The 22,267-nt window shown below is 56.2% G+C and overlaps 1 protein-coding gene and 1 long non-coding RNA gene across 9 annotated transcripts in view; both read right to left on the reverse strand.

Moving 5' to 3' along the window:
* SH3PXD2A (SH3 and PX domains 2A) overlaps positions 1 to 22,267 on the reverse strand; it is a 249,553-nt gene that overhangs the window by 54,660 nt on the left and 172,626 nt on the right. For 5 of the 8 annotated variants that reach the window (XM_086377593.1, XM_086377590.1, XM_086377594.1 and 2 more), the window contains 2 exons: positions 9,577 to 9,621; positions 2,908 to 3,039 (listed from right to left, as the gene is read on the reverse strand). In XM_086377593.1, coding sequence (XP_086233719.1) covers positions 2,908 to 3,039; positions 9,577 to 9,621 — 177 coding nt within the window. Of the gene's footprint in view, positions 1 to 2,907; positions 3,040 to 3,893; positions 4,035 to 9,576; positions 9,622 to 22,267 lie in introns of those variants that run through there. The other 3 variants (XM_086377592.1, XM_086377598.1, XM_086377596.1) reach the window with 2 other exon arrangements.
* Positions 9,629 to 21,683, reverse strand: LOC147344268 (uncharacterized). The gene is made up of 2 exons (XR_015155313.1): positions 20,794 to 21,683; positions 9,629 to 20,382 (listed from the first exon to the last, which is right to left on the reverse strand). It is a non-coding gene; the product is annotated as an uncharacterized LOC147344268 (long non-coding RNA).

The raw sequence follows: 22,267 nt of genomic DNA on the forward strand, positions 1-22,267 counted from the left end.
GACTCTGAAATGCCTTCCAGACACATCTCTCTTTAGATGAATGAGATTACAGAGTATGGGCACAACCACACCTCCAAAATCCCCTGGAGGCTGTGGTCCCTTCCAGAGGGTTCTGACAAGTGAGCAGAGACAGAGGTGGCTGGGTCCCTCTGTGCACACCCTATTCAAGGAGCTTTCAGCCAAGTAAGAAGGGGATACAGGAAGAGTCCTAGCTCCCAGAGGGCAAGGCCAGCCCCAAGGGGCAGAGTGGTGCTAGCTGGAGCTGCTGCCCCAACAATTTGAGTGGAAATGCCTCACAACGCCCACCAGTCCTAAGGTCAAAGGCGTCACAATTGACTCTTTGTCCCGGAGTTCAAAAGCCTCACTCACCAGTCCTTCCAAAGCCAGTCTGCAGGATTCACAACACATTTCCCCTCCCCCACTGTCCGACTCCTTGGACTGGGAAACCACTCTCCCAAGGATCTGCAGTTGGCCCTCTTCCTCTCTCCTCTTCACCCACTCAGTTTCTCCGGCTAAGCTGGTTTTACACTGGAGGAGGTCTCCTTGTTTCTGACGGCAACACAGTGTGGGTTTGTGTGGTGGACACAGCACTCCAGGGTCCTTGCATTCACCAAGGGGAGAGACATGAAGTCCAGGGAAGTGAGAAGACCATGTTCAGGGAGACTCTGTCTACCTGACACCCAGGGCCCTGGGGCATCTCCCAGCCGTGAAGCGGGCTTGGGGAGGTCATCTGCTCCAGGCCCTGTTTCGGAGCACCCACGAGGCTGTCTCCATTTCACAGAAGGGGCAGCAGAGGCCCAGAGGGAGGAAGGAACCTAAAGTCACCCAGCAGGTGGGTGGTGGGCAGAATCCCGCTTCTGGAGATGGCAGCTCCCTCAGAGGGTTGCTCTGGGGAGTCAGGCTGCCTGAGCCCCTCAGATAGCCATCGGGGACTCCTCAGGAGAGGAGTACCTTGCAGTTCCAGGTTTGCTGCAGAAGCCCCACTTTGTCAAGGTGCTCCCTCCTTCACTCCCAGGCAGGGTACTGGATGCGGGGTGACAGGGCACAGGGAACCAAGGAGTCTGATAACAGGCTGACTGCCTTTAGTTGGGGGGGTCTCCTCTATAGCCATCCTGGCCAGCGGCTGGTACCCAGGGACACGGGGGCTCACTGCTCCCCATACAGACATACAGCTGCACTGGTGCCATGAGGCAAGAGGGTCCCTAAGCCAGAAATCTACTTCTGAGCAGCCCTGACTTTATATGGAAAAGCCGACACGCCTTCCTTTGGGCCACGCCCCCAAACAAACATGTCTCTACGTCCTCAGTGGATGTCTCCAATCCCACCAGTAGAGAGCCCTTTCTCTGGGTCTTCAGGTGCTTAGGGTTCCAGAGCCAGGCCTCTCAGACATGCAGCTTCTGTGGGGGCGGGGAGGCGGGGCTGGTACTGTGACAAAGGCCGAAAGCCCCCTTCCTTCCATGCAGGAAGGGGACTAGGCACCTGGGGTGAAGGGCCCAGGCCTTACCCTAGGGACAGTTGGGTGGGGACAACGGCTGCCAACCACGGCGGTGATGACTCCAGACACAATGGCAGAGCCTAACCTCTTGGAGGGGAACAAGCTCTGAAGACTCCACATGGGGAGGGCCATGAGTCAGGTCTATGTTGGCATCACAGCCCTGTTCTTAGCACAGTCCCCAAGCCTCCTGCAGCAGCAGCCTAACCTCACCTCCCCCAGTGGGTCTGCTGGGATATCCTCAGTATCTTTACTGCTACTTCTCTACTTGCTGCCCTTAGGCACATGAACCAGGGGCCCAAGAAATTCCTGTTCTGTTTTTGACTTAAGGTGTCTCACTTCCCCTCAGTTTTTCTGTGCCTCAGTTTTTCTCTCTATAGAGTGGGCACAGACGTCCTTTGGCCTGTCTTGCTGTTGGAGCTTAAAACACTGGGAAGAACAGCGTGGAACAGGGAAAGAAGAGCAGGCCCCTCCTCTCTGCGAGTGTCCTCCAAACACAACTCAGAGAGGCTCCAACACAAGCACGGCGCGGGGGCCTTCCCCCACAGCAAACCGAAACCAAAACAGAACGCCCCAGGAACCAACTCAAGTGCCAGCAGGTCACCAGCAAGCTGACGATGGGGGTCCTGGGCCAGAGTTCACCCCGGGCCCTGCAGGGGGTCACACGGGCCTGCACCTCAGATTGCCGGACTCGGGCCCTCCTCACTCCCCCAAGAGACTCCTGCTGCTGAGGCACTGAGGCCCACTCGGTGAGAACCCAGGAACCGGCAGCCCCCGGGACAACCAATCTGCCTGGCCCAGACAGGACAAAGCCTCAGTTCCCAATGACAGGGCGGCTGCTGTGGGACCCTCCCTGGGCCCAGGACCTGACTTCATCCCCCTGTCTGGGCCCTCTTCCCAGCTCAGCAGGGGGCAGTCAGCTCAGACACCAGCCAACCTCCACAGGCCTGGCCTTTCCTCAGACAATCCGCCCGAGGACCCTGGACCCCACAGTGACGTCATGGCCTGCCTGTCCCACCAGCCAGCCAGGTTCTTCCACCCCTGCCTCGTTCCCAGCCTGGAATATGGTCCCAAGGGAGAAGATGCTGTAGGATGCCCCCGAGCTGGGCACTATCTGCCCCTGGGCCTTGGAGGGCACAGGGTCCCTCCACACAGGCTGGACGGTGGTGCCTGTGCCGCCACCCTGGCCTTGCATTAACACAAGCCAGTTAATTACCCCGAGCGCTGGAGACATTCTTCCACCACCAGGCAAACTGCTGGCCTGCAGCCCAAACCAACAGGGGAAACTTCAGCCTCCTCGGCCCTCTCCCCGCCAGATGGAAATAACGTATAGCTGCAGAGGTGGGGGAGGAGGAGGGGAACAAAAACCAGCCGGGCTCCTGGTCTCCGGGCCGGCCAGCCAGCCGGGCACTCACCGCTCTCGTTCTTCTCGATGACATCCACCACCTCCCCGGCCTGGAGGCTCAGCTCCGAGTTCTCCTGCTTCTTATAGTTGGACACCACCACGTACTGTTCCAGGATCATGGGTTCGGCGTTGGTGTCGGCACCTGGCGAGGGCAGAAAGCACGCGGTGAGCCAGCGGCCGGCCATGGCCCCGCGGCCGGGGCGCCCCCTGTCCATCGGCCTCGGGGGAGGCTGCTCGGTCGCCAGCGCCGCTCGGAGAGGCTGCCCGCAGCCAGGGTTCGCAGCTCGCCGGGCCCCAAGGACAGGCCATATAGCAGGGCCCCACACCGGCCCGCTGCGCCGCGGGGACCGGGGGACATGGGGAGCAAGGGGGCAGCGGAGGGGGCGGGGAGCGGGGAGAGACAGGCAGAAATGAGACAGAAGCGGAGGGGACTCAAAGCGAAAAAGCCCGTGGCTGCGATGAACTAATCACGGTCCAGCACAAGGCAGAGGGAGTCGGAGGAGAGGCCCGGGGTGGACGTGGTCTCTCCAGACCCCTCGGCCACAGGGGTGCGAGGGGACGGCCGCGGGCAGGCGGGCTGGCGGCCCATGGGGGCTGATTCTGGAGTAGAGGAAAGAGGAAAGGCCAGGCGAGGAGGAGGGCTCGGGGCCTCTCCCCAACCCCTGTAAACCCAGAGAAAGAGAGTCAGCAGTCCTCCCCTCGGGAGGGAGAGGCCGAGAGCGGGAGAGGACGGCTCCACGGCCGGGCCCAGGCGAGAAGTCAAGAGGGTTTGAGGCCGCCAATCACTGGGGTTTACTCGCAGCCCTTAAATAGAAACACATGAGACCCATCGAATGAGGAGCCGGGGGTGGAGGCAGGGGAGGGGGAGGAGGGCCGAGACTGTTTACTTGAAACCCAAGAAGAAAGTCCCAGCGCCAGCGCCGCCGCTGGAGAGCCCAGCCCGCCCCCCGCCAACTTTTCCTCAAGTTCGGCTCCACTCTTGCCCCTCGGGCTCACCAAGGCGCGGCCACCGACCCGGCGGGCCTGGCGCCCAGGGACTGGCTTCAGGCTGTCGCCTCCAGCCCCGCTTCCCGTCGGGGCATCGTCTGGCCTGGCTGCCGCCCTCCAGCCACATGGAAACCGACGCAGCGTCCCTCTGCTTTTAAGCTCTGCTGGGGCTTGTGGTCAGGCTCCCGGAAGCCTCCCGCCGCCCTCTCCTGGCAGTTTCAGGAGCTTGAGGGGTCAGAAGGTGGGGCTCAGGGGGAGGAGGGCAGCAGGCCAGAGGTGCCCTGGAGCGAGCAGCGGCTCACTGGACTGGTAAGGCACTGGACCAGTGTAATAGGCATTAAGCAAACACCGGGCTGGAAGGTGGACAGACCTCGTGCATCCCAGCTTATTGGCTATATGGCATTGAATGGCCAGCTAAAACCTCTCTGCACCTCACTGTCGTCATCACTAGGGTGGAGTGCGGACCTAAGCACCTAAGAACACACATGACCGGCTAGGAGCTGAAGGGATCCACGAACCAGAGACCCACTGGTCACCTCCTACAGGAAGCTTTCCCAGACCCCTCCCCTCTGATCTCCTCCGAAAAGGGAACTCCTAGTATACGTCTTAAACTACGTGTCTACTGCCCCACACATCTACCAATCTCCTGAAAAGCTGGGGGCTTCACACCACCAGCCTGGCTATAGAAATGGCTGAGAGGGTCCCCGGGCTCCACACGGCCCCCTTGGTGCTTCAGCCTGCAGTTACATTCCCCACATGCCTGAGTCTAACTTGGCAAATGTTCTGTACCAGGCATGTACCCTGTTGCATTTTTTATCCTCACAACAATCTTATTACCTTCCCATTTCACAAAGGACACCTCAGAGACCCAGAGCAGAGGCTTGAGCCAGCCCACACAGCCTTCATGGAGAGAACCAAATTCACTCCGTGTTTTAAGTTCAAGCCTGTCTCGTTCTGTTACAGAACCGCCCCTGATTTGTTTCCAGACATCCCATTCTCCTCACAACGAACCTCAACTTGATATCACAAGATCTGGGGAGCTTCTAAAGAACACGGATGCCCGAGTCCCCAGAGAGGCTGATTTAATTGGTCTCAGCTAGTTTTTTTAAGACCCCTGCCCTACAACCTGTGGTTCTTACACAGAGCCAGGGTGAGAAACACTGCTTAGATCTTTGGGTCTTTCCCTCCGAGAGGCTCTATCCAACCGAGGGCAGGGGGCGATGTCGGGGAAAGAAATCCACCTCCCCTGCCAATTTTCTCCCCTGAGGTGGGGACCCTGCCGCCCCCGCTCAGCTCTTTGGAGAGGCAGGAGGGACCCTGTCCCAGCTGAGGCCTGCCACATGGCTATGCACACGCACTACCTCAGGCCCCTCCAAAGCCAGGATTGGGTTTCAGGCCGAAATGCAACCAACAGCTGGGCAGCAGGGCCGGCCTGGCTCTGCACTCAGATGGGGCCAGCCTCTGTGCCTGCCCCTGCCAGCCGGACAGAGGCAGCGCTGGGCACGGGGCTGGCAGAGACCACTTTCCACTGTGTCCCCGGAGGGGAGGGGGGTTGCTGGCAGGGCACCCCACACAAAAAGGGCCAGTCCCCAGCCTGTGGGACACAGAGGCTCCCTTGCCAGTTTGCGGGAGAGGAAAACTCAAGGTACAAAGAGAAGATGGGAATTCTCCAGCTGGTTAGAGAGCTCCAAAGCCCCAAGAACCCAGATGATGCTGACCATCAACAGCAAGCCTTCCTTACTGCCCACTCGGGATGCCCACCTAGCACAAATCATATTGCTGTCTCAGCGGAGCCTCAGAAGAACCCAAGAGTAGGCGCGTGTTAGCGTCCCATTTCACACACAGGCAGACTAAGGCTCATGAGGCAATTTTCTCAAGGTCACACAGCTGGGATTGGACCCCTGGGCCTACCTGACACCGCTGCTCATGTCCTGACTTCTGCCCTGCATGTGCCACTGCTCCCGAGGAGGGCCCCTGCCTCATCCAACCCCAACACGCTTGGCAAATAGTCAGTGCTTACTGAATTTGAGTATACTCATGGGAGAGAGTGAAGGACAGGGAAGCTTAGTGTGCTGCAGTTCATGGGGTCGCAAAGAGTCAGACATGACTTAGCGAACAACAACAATGGAGACTGGAGTGTGGGTTTCTTCTCCACTACGATACCTACTGACCAGACCCACAGTGCCCACTGCGGGTAGGGACTCTGTAACTGTTGGGTGAAATGAATGAATGAATGAGCAGATGGTTGAACAAGGTGATATAACGGCTTGCTTTGAGCCAATACAGATACACCAAGCAGGGCCTCACCTCCAAAATTTGGGGAAACTACAAATTCTGGGAGGCAGAAAAGGGGAGATGGGGAAACAGAGGCTGGGAGAAGTGAGGAGTGATGGGTTTGAGGCCAAAAGCTGTTTGAGAGGGTAAGCAGGGTGCCGGGGAATGGAGAGACTCACTTTAATCCAAGCCAAGGAAATCTGAGGCTAGGTTTCAAAGAGGGGAAAAATCCACACGCTGCTCCCACCTCCATCCCACCCCTTGGAAAACTGGCCTGAGCTTTCTGAAGACTTGACACTCTGGGACACAGGTAGAAAAGTTAAGAAAATGTTCTCCAGGCATTTCAGAGCACTGAGGACAGACAGTGGCCCGCAGGTTAGGGGACAAACAGATGGACACACAGACAGACTCTGTCTTCCTGGCTGCCCCCCCTCCCCCAGCACATGCAAGCCCCCTGCTCACTCTGGCATCTGCTCTTAGGGTGTTGCCTCTTAGGGCTGCCCGGGCGGGCGTGAGCTGGGAGCAGGTATCCGGATGAGAAACCACTCGGCAGGCGGGCCTCTGGGTGATGTCATCCTACAGAGGCCGCTCTGGATCGCCTCCCAGCCCAGGCCTGGAAAATCGGGGGCTGAGGGAGTCAGTCCGAGGGAGGGAGAGATGCAGTGGAGGGAGCCTCCTGTCTTCAGATAGGAAAAATTTGGCGGAGGCATGGAGAAGGGGAGTACTCCTTTTAGAGAGAAGAGCCCCTCCCGGATTGGAAGGGGACTTTTCGCCAGCGTCTCCTCCTCCATCTCATTTTCGTGCCTTTCTCAGAGCCCCTGGCTGGATCTGCTGAGGCTCTGGCAGTTCCCCAGAGCCTTGCCCCACGCCTGCCTCACACCTGCATTCCTCCCGCTGCCACCTGGAGGGACCCCTGGCTCCTGCCTGATCTGGCTGCCGGCTTTAAGACTTCTACACGAGGCTTTTGCCAAATCATGCTCCCACACCTTCAGTGGGTCCCTGCTGATGAAAGAAGAAACGCTACATTCAAGCTCAGTCTTTCTTGACAACCTAAGTTCCCCAAGTTCCCTGACACACAATTCCTCTGACCCAGGCAACATTCAACACACCACACTGTTCTAGGCAGGTTCTTACATCCAAGCCTCTGCTCCAGCTATGGCCCCTTGCCTGGAATGCCTTCCCCTTTACCACCCCCAATTCTACCTGACCCTCCAGCAGCCCCTCAATCACTCAGCCACAGTGCTTGCACTGGATTTTCTTGTGGGGCACTGCTCCCCAACTAGACCATGTGGTTTAGACAAGAGTCGCCCCGATGTGGGTAGACAGGCACCCCAGGATTGGGGCCATGGGACACGGCACTGGACACAGTAATTGCCTGAGAGTCATGATGCAGAAGCATCCAGCTGGAGTCTGAGGTCTGGTCCTGATTTGTCCTTATTATTAACAGCTCTGTGACCCTGCAGAGGACACTTAACCTCTCTGAGCTTTAGCTTCCTCATCTATAAACAGGAACAACAACAGTACCTACTCTGTGGGGTTGTTCTGAGCATGGTATGAAGTGACAGGGTTAATACCCTATGTAAACTGTAGACAGTGTTTATAAAGCAAACAGGAAACAGGAGATTTGGGGAGGAAAGGAAGGGCTTAGGTTCCTCTGAAGCCTCAAAACCAGCAGGTAGGTTAGGGCAAGGGCCACAGGCGCCAGGTGAAGTGGCCATGGCTCTGTCCCTTCTCATGCCTTTCTCAGACCTCACCTCCTGGCAGGCAGCGGGCATTTGCCAGCTGGGCCCACTCATGGGTGGGTGCCTGCCTAAGCAGCTCAAAGCCCCTTATCTACAAGGGTCCCCAGCATCAGCCCCTTACCTCTGAATTTCCTGTTTCACTGAGCTTGCCAACGTTCCAGATGGGGAAACCAAGGCCGGCCCAGAGAGACCTGGCGCCTCGCCCAAGACTCCGGCCCTGGACCCCCAGTCTGGCTGGTTTCTCCTGGCCCACGTGGCCTCCCCTCAGCCTCTCTCTCCGAACAGCTGGGTCCATCCTGAGAAGCCAAGCCCTACAGCGGCCCCACCCCCCACTCCCCACACTGTCCATGACCCCCCAAACCCTGGGCGTCCCACCAAGGTCCCTTCGGTCCCTCACAACGGATTCCTCCCAGGCCGGCCTCCGCCTGCTGGCCTCTCCATAGGCCCTCGGGCAGCCAGGCCATACGTTTGGTGAATAAAATGTATTGCTGTGGGCCAAGTGGGCTCTGGCTCACTGGCTCAGGAGAGAGGAAAAAGGGCCGGGAGCCCAGTGATTAGCTCAGGCCGAGGCCCTTGTCACAGGCAACACCAGAAGGATAGCTGCAAGGGGCCTGGGACAGGCAAGGGGTCCTCTGCCTGCTGCCTCCTCCTCTGCCCCCCGCCCTCACCAGTACGTTCACTCCCCCTTTCCAGCCTACAGCTGTGTGAGGATGGGGCTGGCCCAACCCCTTCCCCTGACCTCTGACCTTTCTGTTTTGAGCCCCAAATCCGAGCCTCACCTCTGCTCTCAGGTTTGGGATGGGAGGGAGGGCCAGGTGCCACTCACAGAAATGGAGAGGCTTCTAGAAGACCTTTCTGGAAATCCCCGTCCCCACCTGACAACCACCCCCATCTCACAGCTGAGAACACAGCTCTCTAGGGTTTTCTGCCATCGTCCAGTAAGACAAAGGCAAAAAGCAAGCCTCTGACCCTGGGCCCAGCCCCACCTGGACACAGGGCACAAGCCCAAGTCCCTGAGGGCCATCAGTGGCCAGGCAGCCCCAGGTTCGGAAGGTCCCCGAGACCAGAGGCAGGTCCAAACTCTGGATCCCTGGGGCACAGGGGCTGTGACTTCACCACAGTTATAGGACTCCCCACCCACCTCACCGGCCACTGTCTCAGCTGGGGTGTGGGGACTCCAGCTCTCTGCCTGGGGTTAACAGCCTGGAGGAGGCTCATCACCTTCAGCTGGCCCCCCTCACATGGGTGGATGGGGTGGCAGTCTCAGCACCGCCTGGATACTTTCTGTGTGCCAGCTCCGGGGAGATGCTGCTGAATCCGCTTAGGGCGGCTGGAGAGGTTACGTAACCCGAGACCAGGACGCGGCACAGCCGGGATGTAAACCCACACATTCCAGGTCCAGGGAGCATCTGCTTCCACACTGTGCTGTGTGGTCATCACCCCTCCAAGGGCTCCAAGGCTGGATCTGGGACCTAAAAAAGGGTCGACGGGAAGGCAGAGGGGAAGGCCAGCGGGAAGGACAAGAGCGGGCTGAGGAGACGCCAGCATGCTGACAAAGAGCGGCTACACATCACAGGGAAGCAGGCAGAACGCTGCCGGCGGGCACCGGCTCCCACGCCCACACGCGGGGACACACATGTTCACATGCATGCGCTCACATGCACACCAGGCGGTACCTGTCACGTCCTTCTTGGGAGACTCAGCCCAGCTGGAGAGCCACACTTCCGAGTCCCCCCCGAGAGCAAGCAGCAGCAGGAGAGGAGAGAATCAGAGGAGGAGAGAGAACCGTTAGGCAGGCAGGAGGTCCACCGGCGAGTGGTTGCAGGCGCCGCATTGGGCCAGCGGCGGAAGGCGGGGGAGGGGAGGGGAGTGATTTCCTGGCCCTGGGACGGCTGCTGGGCGTGGGCCGGAGTGATTACAGAGGCGCTGGGACGCTGCCGGCCAGGACGGGGATAATGAGGTGTCTGCAAAACGCAGGAATCCTCTGGAGCACAGAGAATCCTCCACAATCCCAGCCTGGAATAGGGCCCATGGGTTATCACTGCCCTGGAGAAGGCAGCCTGGACCTTCCTCCCTAGCCACGTGGGTGGCTGGCCCCACAGGGCCTGGTGGCTCCAAGGATCCTCACCAGGCCAGCAGGCTCGGCAGGCTGGGCCTGGAGCTTTAGCCATCAGGGCTGGAGAGCCCAAGGCCAGCCTCCAGCCTCTGGGCACCACACTACTGGGCCTCCATGTCTTGTCCAGCCCTTGCCCAAGCCCTGGTGGCTTAGATGGTAAAGAATCTGCCCACAATGCAGGAGACCCGGGTTCGATCTCTGGGCCAGGAAGATCCCTTGGAGTAGGAAATGGCAACCCACTCCAGTATGCTTGCCTGGAGAATTCCATGGACAGAGGAGCCTGGTGGGCTACAGTCCATGGGGCCAAAAAGAGTCGGACACGATTGAGCAACTCACACTTTCTTTCACTTTAGAAGACAGGCCCTGGCAGAATGGAAGGAAGCTTCATTTTAAAAAGTCCCAACTTCCCCACACCCTAACTCCAATTCAGAAGAATGGGGACCTTTAGAGACAAGAAAAAATGATGGCTCTTGTCCAGGCTCAGACAGTCATGTGGGATCTGGGCCTCAGTTTCCTCATCTGTCAGATGAGGTTAAAAGTCATCCTCCTGCCAAGAGGAACAAAATCAAAGCATCTAAAATAACCGAAGATCATGAGATGTGAAATAGTAACATTATGAGAAAAAAAGCTCCTAGCCTAATCAATGGTGTGAACATTTCTAGACTATCAGAGGGTCAGCACATAACGCTGACAGTTTACCTATAGGGTAAAGTGGCCTGTTTACACTCGAGAATCCTTGAGCTGGGTATGCCTCATTTTACACAGGTGGAATCTGAGCACAGACGGGAAGGAACTGGCCTAAGTTCCAACGAGGCCACAGTAGTAGAGCAGAAATGGAACCAGGTCTGGGACACCACAGCTGGTGCTTCCTCTGCTGAACTGCTCACTGGTTCCAAGCAAGAATAGCATTGGACGCAGTGGCTGCAGTGGGAAGGAAACGTGGAGATGCAAGTCTGAGAGGCAAAGCCTTGGACTGCTTGCCCAGCGCCAGCCAGGAGAACACCTTCACAGATAGTCGTAATAGTCATCACAGCAGTGACACATATTCAGCACTGACTGTACACCAGGCATTGTGCTGAGCACTTTACATATAGTAACTCATCTCTTTTTCACGCTAAACCTACAATAATAAGGAATTTCCTCCATTGTGCAAATGAAGAAGATGAACCAGAGAGGTTAAGTAACTTGGCCCAAGGTCACACAGCTAGTACAGAGTCCACCTCTTGTGGGGAAACCGGTTCAGGCTTCAGTTTGTAGCTATTCATCATTTAAAGCACTTGACTTTCCTTCGCTCAGCAAGCCACCTTCCAATTGCGGGTGGACTCCCCATGTAGACCTGGGAGCCTGGCCCTTCCAGAGCTCACTGCAAAACCAACAAAGTGGGACTCTACTGGGGAGGTCTCTGGAGTCTGTCTGAATTTAAATCTAGGCTCTGCCCCTTTGATAGAGTCACTAAACCTCTCTGAACCTCTTCCCTGGGCATATCCCATGAGTTTGGTTCGGTCAGCTTTGGGGGAGCAGGAAAGTCAGACTCCTGGAGCTATGAGGATGAGAACCAGATGGCAATAAGATACTAGATGCACCAACAAGACGCTGGCACCCAGAGTTGCCTACCAAAGAGCCCGGGTCAACTGGAACTGGGGGGAGCGGGACGCTGCGGGAACTACACCCACAGACAAGCATCCTGCGGCCAGTCTCTTACTGGGCCTGCAGCCAGAAGCTTCCTGGGATAGCAGGAACCCGGCTGGCCCAGCTTTCACACCCTTGTAGGGCCATGACAAGACAGATACACTCCAAGGCTCAAGGCATTCAACGGCTGTAGCAGAGTGGGTCCAAGTTCAGAACGTGGGGATTCATTGTCTGGAGCCAGATCTTGCTGGGCTATGACTTCTTGCCACTGTGCCCCAGATAAGGCCCAGTGGGCTGCCACTCAGTAAGGCCACCCTCACCCCCTTGGGGCAAGCCTAGTGCCAGGCCCCTCCCAGTGCCATCCAGCCCCACTCAGCCCTGGGGGAGCCAGCTAACAGGTTGCCCACACCTCTCTGTATCTCTGCTGGCTTCACTACTTTATGCACTTTCCTTCGGGTTCTTCAGGAGGAAATGTTTGGGAAGTGCTAATGTCTGTCTGTGAGCCAAGGGAAATCATCTGCCCTGAGCCTGGTGAACCCAGGAAGATGTGTTCTGCTAAAACAGGTGGTCGACAGACTTTCTACAAAGGGCCAGAGAGTCAGTATTTGAGGCTTTGTGGGCCATGTGGTCTCTGTTGAGACGACTCACCTCTGATGTTACAACCTGTAGAGGAATGAGTGAGCCGTGTGCCAATAAAGCTTTATTTACAAAACCACATGGTGGGCTGGGCTTGGCCTGTGGGCAGTGATTTGCCAACCCCTAGGCTAGGAGATCGGAGAAGGCAATGGCACCCCACTCCAGTACTCTTGCCTGGAAAATCCCATGGATGGAGGAGACTGGTAGCCTGCAGTCCATGGGGTTGTGAGAAGTCGGACACGACTGAGCAACTTCACTTTTTACTTGCATGCACTGGAGAAGGAAATGGCAACCCACTCCAGTGTTCTTGCCTGGAGAATCCCAGGGACGGCAGAGCCTGGTGGGCTGCCGTCTATGGGGTTACAGAGAGACACAACTGAAGCAACTTAGCAGCAGCAGCATCAGCAGGCTAGGAGATGAGGTTGTCAGAGAAGGGGAGCTGTTCCAAACCCCCAGGAGACAGAAGTGGGTGCTGCTGTGGATTAAATACTCACAAGGCCTTTGCCAGTTGGTTGATCTTTTTTAAATTGTCATCTTGAAGGGTCTGATGCCCTTCCAGGCCTCTGGGGCATGGGCATCTGGGCAGGCCAGGACCAGTGGACAGGAAGAGGTCCCTTAGCCTCTGGAAATGGAGACCCCATGCCTAAACGTGGAACAACTCGAGCTCATGCCCACCCCCTCCCCCCTCAATAAGCAGGCCTTTCCTCTTTCCAAAGGAAAATGGGAAGCGGACCAGAAACGAGCCTGTCTTTAAAAAAAAAAAAAAGTCTTTTAAAAACGTGATTTATTTCCCAGTCCCCGAGACCCACAGAATTAATCCAGTTCCGCAGCTCCCACCCCAAATCCCACCCCCCTTTGCAGTGCCTTCTCTCCAGCCCACCAGAGCAAGCCCTCTCCCAGGGTGGGAAGGATGCTCCCACCTCCCACCTCATTTCAATGAACAGAGGAGGAGAGGCCCCTGGCTCACAAACCCTGGCCCCCCAGCCAGGAGGCAGACATGGCTGCAGGCTCAAGGCTGGGAAAATGGAGAGATGAAGGGTTGGGGTGAAGGAGCAAGAGGCAGGCGCAGCCAAATGAGCAGCTGTGAGTGACACAAACCAACTGCTTCCTGTCCTCCCTGCTGTCTCTATGCCCCCATCTCTGGTGACAGAACCAAGGGCCCTAAGAGCAGAGTCACGGGGCCTGGTGGAAAGCACGGGGCATGTAACCGGGAATCTGCACAGCTGGTTTTGCTGGCTGTGTGACCTTGGGCAAGTGGCCTGACTTCTCTGGGCCAATCCGTAAAATCAGGCATTTGGGGCCCACCGATCTCCAAGACACTGGTTTCATGTTCTAAGCTCTTCCAGTAGAAACCCGCTAGTCTCCATAATACAAGTGCACCACAGCTGAAACAAATCTTTCCAGAGAACCAGACTGCTTTTCCTGGGAAAACCACTTGAACACATGCTCAATATATGAAACTCAAATGAAGCAGGCCAACAGTTCAGGGGGCACGTAAGACAAAGAGGAATTGGAGCATGAATTTTTAAAAAATCTTGGTTCTTGTGCTTTCTCTGCCACTTTAGTTCACTGATTCTGGGCATTTAGCAAATCTCCAAGCCCCCTTTCCTTCTGTGAAATGGTGATAAAAATATCTACTTTGTCTTTTTCTTTCCAGGGTTGCTTTAAGAGCAAAGTGGCCTAGTCCTGTGAAAGGTTTCAGAGCAGGAGGAATTAGGCCTCTGGATACAGAAGGGGAGTGGGTGTCAGGGTCCCTCCTGAGGTCACCCCACAGGAGGTGGGGTCCCTGCCACAGCCACTCCTCCTGGCTTACTGGCAGCAAGAATCCAGGCCCAGAGGAAACCAGGCGTCAGCAAGTCCTGACACTTAGGTGCTGAACCTGACTCGGGTCAAGTCCAGGTGGTTATGAGAAGTCAAGAACAATACCACAGGGGCCCCCGACTTTACGGATGTTCCCCTCGAACACATGTACACCCACGGACTACATTATGAACACGTGGGTAGACTTCAGTTAGGAGAGGGACTCCTATTGGTTTGTAATAGGGTTTCTTTTAATGTTGAGTAACTCCAGAGCAGTGAGATTTGGGTTCAGTTTAACCAAATCTAGTCTCCAACCATGCTTCCAGGAATTCTCCCCTGGTGTAGAGCAAGTTCCACCCATCCAAACTAATAAATCCAGAGTGGGCTGTGAGCCCAGGTGGGAAAGACAGAAGAACAGCACAAACTCCTTGGAGAATGAAAGCAAATCACAGGCTCAGGGGGATCAGGGCAGGGTCACCCGCCTTATCAGCTTACACGGCCCCCGCCCTGGGCTCCTGGGCCGGGAGGAGGAGCTGGACCCCTGCCAGGAGTGAGCACTCCACTGTTTTCTCTGTGTCTTTCCACTCCTCAGTATCTCAGCGTACTTGAATACTCAAGACCTCTCTCTTCGGGAACTTGATTGTTCGTACTGCACTGCAACCCCGAAGGGATTTCTAAATATCTGTGGTATTCGAGTCTTTTCTCTGCTTTTGTACGAGGGAACTATACACAGGGCTGGGTTTCTAAAGTTTCCTACGGACGCCATGTGCTTCTTTTCCCTTTTTGACTAGGCCACCAGGGAACTCAGCCACTGCTTTCAGGCCGTCAACTAATTGTCCTTAGTCGCTCAGTCACGTCCGACTCTTTGTGACCCTTAGGACTGTAGCCCACCAGGCTCCTCTGTCCATGGGATTTCCCAGGCAAGAATACTGGAGCGGGTTGCCATTTCCTCCTCCAGGGGATCTTCCTGACCCAGGGATTGAACCCGGGCCCCCTGTATCTCCTGTACTGCAGGCAGACTCTTTACTCTCTGAGCCATACTAGCCCTGTAATTTAATCGTAGGAGGAGAAGGAACTACTTTTTCACTAGAAGACCATATATCCCTGTTGCGGGCAGTGTCCTGTCGTAGGCATGAAGTAACTCAAATCTTTACCAGAGCCCTCCAGGGCTAACGGGCCTTCACAAAGAAGGAGCAGCTTGACCTACATGATATATGGGGCCTGAAATAGGTCATCATGCTCAGAGCAGCGGAAACAGGCACGACAGTGTAAGTGGCATGAATGGCATCCGGAAAAAGCATGGCGTGAATTAAGATGGCCAGGACAGAGAACAAGTAACAGCTCAAACATGATTCCAGTCCAAAGTCACACAGGTACGCGTTGGGGACGGTTTGTGTAAGCTGTGTGAGCTGCTGCCCACAGGGGGTCCCTCTCTGCAGCTTGCTCCAGGGTGAGCGGCAGCCTCCAGCTCGTCCTCAGTGCTTAACGGTATGGAAAGATCATACCCTTGGACTGGAGGGGTAAGAGACCAGGTCTGCCACAGTGACAGCCCAGCCGCCTGGCGCTGCCTCTGATGCCTGCAACCTCTGAGGCCGGGCTGGCTTCAGGGCGGTGTGACGTGCGACCCGCCCCGTGCTTGGTTTAACACTCTTCTGTCCTCAGTTTGAGATGTTTAGTAATTTATGAACAAGAAGCCCCATAAATTTTGTAGCTGGTCCTGCCCAAGGTCTGAGGGTTCTGAGCCAGAGAATTCTGAACTAAACAAACAAGGCTGGAAGGAGCATGTAGGCACTCAGGACCAGAGAGAAGAGTGTGTAAAATCACACAGCAAGTGAGTGGCAGGGCTGAGGCTGGATCAAACATGCTACCTCCCACTTCTTTAACACGCAAGACCGTTTGACGGGCACTATCTAGTTTAATCCGATGACAATCTGTACTTCACAGACACGGAAAGTGAGGCTCAAGAAAGTTAAGGTTTTCCCCAAGACCCCACAGCAAGTCGTGGGTCGGACTGGAGCCCAGGCAAGCTGGTGCGAATGGGGAACAAAGGGGTAGAAAAACGGGGGACCTCATTCTCTGGGTCCCCTACCACCACCACCGCGGCCATTGGCCAAGGGAGGCTCGTTTATTTTTGCTGGGCTTCCCTTGGTAAACACAGCCATATTCCTCTCATTTTGCTCTCAGTAGGAAGGGGCCTGACTTCTTCCCTGGGACCTGCCTTTCCCAGAATCCAGAGTCCACGTGGGGGCAGCCCAGCCTGGGGCAGGAATGCACTACTAAACCGCTGGCCACCGAGCCAGGCGGTCAGAGAACGGTCAGTCTCCCGGCTCAGGTGGGGAATGGGGTGGGGGGGCAGTGCTGGAGCCATTCCAGAGCCCCTTGGGGACTAAGTCCAAGGACACCCATACAGAGGCCAAGGTTGGGGCCAGCAGAGAGAGCCCAGCCCAGTGGATGTGGACAGAGAGGCCAAGGCAGCTGCCCAGGGGGGCTGCCAGTTAGCCCTGCCTCCTCCTTCCACCCTGCTCTGAAGACCCTCAGCTTCCCGGAGGTTCAAGACGGTGTTGTGGTCATCAGCTGCGCTGTGGGCGGACAGAGGGGTGCTGTGTGGGGAGGTCTCCTACAGCTGCTGCCTGACCCCACGGCTGCCCCTTGGGGTGATGGCCTCCGCCTCAGCTTTCTGGCCCTCACCTCTCCCCACGCCAAGGCACTAGCGTACATGGCAGACACAAACTCAACACTGTTCAGCGTTCCCGGATCCCAGCCACGCCCCCTCTCCCTGGGGTGGCCTGCCTCGGTGGTCCTCCCCCACTTACTAGGATATCCCCTCTCCAATTCTCCCACCCACCGGCTCCCCCGGCCAAAGCCGGTGAGAATGAGGCAGTAGCAACAGCAGAAACAGAGGCCCAGAGATGAAGTGAGCGGCTGCTGGGTCTCCAAGCCCCTGCCCAGCAGTCCAGCCCCTCCCCTGGCTCCATCTCCACAAGAGCCTGGAGAGATGGCATAGACAGCAATGGACCCAGGACTGACAACGCCATCCCAGGGCCACACAAAAAATGCAATGCCTTCTTTTCTCCAGACTGGACTTCTGCCATCAGATTATCAATGAATCAATGAATCTAATGAGCATTTGCCACAGCTGGAGGCTCCCAGCTACGACACACTGACTCTCCAGCCTCAGCAATGGGGCACAGATATTTACAATCAAATACACTCTTCCAGGTGTTCCTGACCACTTCAGGGGTCATGGAGATTTGGGGGAGCCTGTTTGGCTCCCTCAGCCACCTGCCTGGCACCATTGAGGCTGCCACTCAAGTGAATCATTATTGTCCCAGGCTGCCCGGACCTGACCATTGAACAGGCTAGAGCCAGACACCGCAGGCAGGGCCCCAGGAGGGGATTCTTGGGGGTGGGGGGAGGGGGATGATGCAGCGGGGCTGAGACCTGGAGGCCTTGCATCTGCTGGACCCCACCTCTGGAGCAGGGCTCACAGTGACATCTGGCTGGACACTGTCAGGGGAATGTCTGGATAGCAGTGTAGTCCTATCAAGCGTCCGAAGAGCAGGTGCTTCTTCAAAATTTGTTACGAGTCTCTCCAACCAGATCTGAAGTTCCTTCGGGGTCTTAACCCTCTCAGCCTCCTCACGGCACACTGAACACAGTAGGCGGTACACAGAAAGTCCCAGTGGCTGATGGAAGGACGTCTACTCAGTGTACTCAGTCCCCAAGGTTTTGTGGGCAAAGTGAGGTCTGGCTGACCCCACTGCTCCAGGGCCTTTTTGATCCCCAGGGCCCTGCACTCCCTCTAGCCTAGGTTTTGGCTGGGGTGGCCCAAGACACATACAGGCATCCTCAGGCTGGGAAAGACCCCAAGCCTAGTTGGTGCCGCACAAGGTAACTCACGGGCAGGCCAAGCCCGGCAGAACATCCCTGGAAGCTGCAGGCTTCCAGCATCTGCTGTAAAGCCCTTCAAAGAGATTTAAAAAAATTGTCCATGAGCAATATGGTCTATGGCAAGATGGATGTTGCAGGAAATGGGAGTCTGAGCAAAAACAACTGGCTTATCTATGATGTCTGGTGGGAGCAGGGCTCAGCAGAGCTCGGCACAGCCTCCCAGGGTGTGTGCCTACAGCCTTAGGCCTCTCCTCACCCCCATTCCGCTCCTGCTCTGCGTGGGTCTGGACCAACCCCTTGAGCTTTCAGATGCCACGTAAACAGGGAAGGCTATGTGTGTGCACGCGAATGCATGCATGCTTTCTCTTTCTCACACACACACACACACACACGCACACACACATAGTTTGGGAAATCCCCACATCTGGCTCTCACGTGACTGAGCTATGCCCAGGAGGCCGCAGCTGGGAGGGTCAGGAGTGTGCAAGCTCTCTGGGGGAGCATGAAGTTAACTCTTTGGCACCACAGCTCTGGGACTCTGAGGGAAAGCCAGGGAGGAGACCAGTGCTCAGAGAGCCCTGGCGTGGCTCACTGAGCAAGTGTGGGAAGGTGGGGCCACTTCTCAGGGTCCCCCTGGTCTTCACCTGTGACTGGAAAGGGCTGCTCTTTCTTTGCCCCTGTCAATCCTGGTCAACCATCAGCTGCGAGGGAGACCCAGTAGATGAAGATTCCCTCCCCAACAGAGACCCGTCTGTCAGTCAGGGATTTAATGAGCCCTTCCTAGTGCTGGGCCCCTGGCTGGGTGGGTTGTGGCCCTGGAATCGTATGGAAACGGGGTACGTGGCCCCCAGGAGACCACTGGAAGCCACAGTCCTCCTAACAATAAGGAACATGTCAGAGGGGGCCTTTGGTCTTTGGGGCACGTTCTCTCCAACTTAGGCACGTGTATTATTTTATAAATCAGAACTTTTTAAGCTTCAACAACTTTAGTGAATGAGTGACCATCTGCAGTGGTATCTCTGAAATAGCACCACCCAGAAGGTATCGGGGGACACGGAGGACGCACCCCAGTCCAGTGGCAAGGACGTGGCACGCTCTCACAGCCAATGCTGAGCCTGCCCAGATGCCTCTGCAGGCTGCTCTCCCTCTCCTCCGGGCTGACTCATTGAAAACCTCAGGGAACCAGGGGTGGAAGGCCTCACTCAGCACCCCACCCCCAAGCAGATCTATGCCTCCCCGGGGGAGGCTCCCTCCATCACCCCGCCTCCCATCGTAGCACTCGGACACCACACCGTAACTGCTGTTTACTTTCCCATCTCCCAGACCCAACCAGGACCCAGGCCTCAGGATGCCCACCTCAATATCCCTGGGCTTGGACCACAGGGCCTGGCACAGAGGGGATCCTGAGATGTTCACTGGACAAAATCTACATGACAGCCACAGCCAGTGCCAGGGAATCAGCTCTAGGTCTGGCAGGAACACCTAATCGTAGGGAGTCTGATACCAGCATCCATAGGGAAACTCACTTCTTATCAATCTAGCTAGCCCTTGAGGGTTCCTCCACCCCCACCTCTGGGAGAGCCGCCATGAGTGTCGGCGGAGCCCTGGGCTTAGAGCAGAGAGGGCAACTGAGGTCACTGAAGAAGTTGAGGAAGGGGCCCTCTTACTCAGAACCCTGTGACCAAATGCCAGGGAGGAACTGACAGAGGGCTCTCAGAGCCACTGGGCTCCAGGCAGGGATAGTGTGTGGCCAGGCCATGCGGACCAGGAGGCAGGCAAGGAGAAGCTGCCTGACCCGGACAGATCCGGGACAAAGGATGTTAAAATCTGCCCTGTTTGCAAGGTCTCCCCAGGGGAGCTGATGCCAACAGAGACAGTCTTAATTTGGCTTCTTGTCACTAGCTGTCATCACAGCTTTGCAAGGACTTCACCCTGCTGCCTGGAACAGTTATGTACCCAACCCTGACACACTGATCCAACACTCAGGGAGCCTAAGGTGGCCCAGGGCCAAGGGGTAGACCCTGGATAACAGGAAAGGCAGACACCCGTGGGGGGTTTTTCCTACACCACTGTATCCACTAGCCAAATGCAACATCAGGAGGAAGCATCTTGAAGAGGATGAGCACGAGGAAGTGAAGGGAATTTTTGACATGGCTCGGTTTTCCTGGTACAAGAATCCAGTTCTAATGTTAACAAAATCCATCTTCTTACCAGCTGCTTGGGTCACATGTGTCGATGACAAGATCCAGGGGGCAAAGCAGAAAGAGTTGGGGAAAAACACTTTTTTTCCTCGCAAAAGTCTAAGTTTCGCTGAAACGCTGGAAAATTTTTCTTTGCCGCCACATTTCAGGACTGACCAATTATAAAAATGTCACGAGCCAACTGAGTTACACACGCCACATTTCTGTTTCTAAACAAAGTAAAGTTCAGATCAGAAAAAGGTGCTAACACAATAAGTAATGCACGTTTCCCCCGAATCTTTGTTTTTCCACTGGCTTTGTCGTTACTGGAAATGTTGCCTCTTTTGTCACATGTTTATAAACCAAAAAGCCCAAGCGGGGATTGGCTGGACCACAATGTAGGCGTCTCTTCTCCTGAAGAAGAAGACCTTGTGGAAACAAAGCTGTCCTCTTAACTGCCCCCACCCCTCACCCCAGGGACATGGCCAAATGCACCCTCCAGGAGCAGCCCCATTGAGTCACAGTCCACCCTGGGGGTCCAAGCCTTCTGCCCCCTCACTCTCTGCCTACCCTGAATATGGCCATCAACCCATATGGATGACCCATCCCAAATTGAACCCAGCCTGGATCTCAGGGTATACCTGGGGAGCCCATCAAAGCTGGCTGGTGTTTCTGGGTAGATCTGGGTCTGAGAACCTGTGCTTCAACAAGCAGGCTCAGGACTCTCAGCGCACCCCTGGGCCTTAGCACATGCTGTCCCCTTCCAGACCATCTTCCCATCACCCCAGCAGGAGAGGTCAGCTGACAGGCCTGAGGGGCAGAAAGAAGCCAAGCAAGCAGGATGGAGGGGATCAAGGCTACCCACCCGCTAGTTGCCTCACTTCCCAAGTGTGAGATACATACTCCCAGGATTCGGGGAGCCCTCCCCTCCCCCACCCCTGCTCCGTGTGTCCAGGCCAGTAGGGCAGTGGGACCACACTGCCTGTGGCCAGACACACACTTTCTCCATCACATCACTGCCACATAGGCTGGCGGTGGAACTGCCAAACCAATCAGCCTCCTTCATTCCCAATTAGTTGGCTTTGAACTCCAGGGGTGACATCAGGCTGGGGACCCAGAGCCACACAAATAAAAATTATTTAAAAACACCAGCCTGGGTGAGATGCGCCAGAAGGCAATGCCTTCACGAGACACGTTCACTCTTGGAACAGGCCATCGGAGGGTGCCAGGAATGTCTTGGCCGTGTTCTCCAAGCAGCCTGGGCCTTTCTCCCTGAGGATGGATGGCTTGGGCAGAAAAGAAAGCTTTGGAAAAGGCTTGCTGATACACTCTCCCAGGTTTCCTTTCCAGACACATCTCCTGCCCTCCCGCTCTTCCTAGCCCTTCATGTTTGTCAGGCTAGACAACCTCTTCTTCCCTCAAACTTTCAAACACATCCCAGACCCAGAGTCCTTGCTCAGACTGAGCTCTTCGACCAGGAGTGTCTGGCCCCCTCTCTGCTCATACCCACCCCTTCCATCCTCCAGCAAGCATCTCCAGCCCCTCCCCTCTTGGCTGCTGGGCCCCCCCCGCCCCCCGCCCCGCCTCAGCCCCTTCTGTTTGACTCCCATGCATCACAACCCATCCTGGCCCTCATTCATCAATGAATCCCCGGCACATCCTGCTTTCTCAGTTGAGCTGTGACCTCCATGAGGCCAGGAACCAGTAATCACTTAAAAGAAATGAAAGCCTCCAGGGGAGGACTGAAAGCTGCAGTCATCTGCTTTGTCTCTGCCCCTCTCCCTCTGTGGCTGGTAAGCAGGGCCGGCTGGGGTCTGAGAGAGGCTGGCCCTACTCTGCGTCCTGGGGTGGGCTGGGGGTGCATTCATCCCAGGGGAAGACGAGGCACCAGAGGCTTTTATAGACCTGCTTTCTCTGCTTCACCCTGGCCCTCCTCACACCCCTGCCTCATTCCAGGATTTGGTGGGAGTGCCATGAGCAGGAACCCAGGTTCTGCCTGCCCCTCCCCTTGGGAAGGCAGCGGCCTCTCTCTTAGTCACTTCCTCTGTCAAAGGAGGGCAGACTACCTTTTTATAGTAGTCAGAACCTACAGGCAGGTTTTGCTTTAAGCCAAAT

The sequence above is a fragment of the Bos grunniens genome, chromosome 26, assembly GCF_055505025.1.
Source record: "Bos grunniens cultivar Pamir isolate PY7600 chromosome 26, Bosgru_T2T1.0, whole genome shotgun sequence".
Taxonomy (NCBI): Eukaryota; Metazoa; Chordata; class Mammalia; order Artiodactyla; family Bovidae; genus Bos; species Bos grunniens.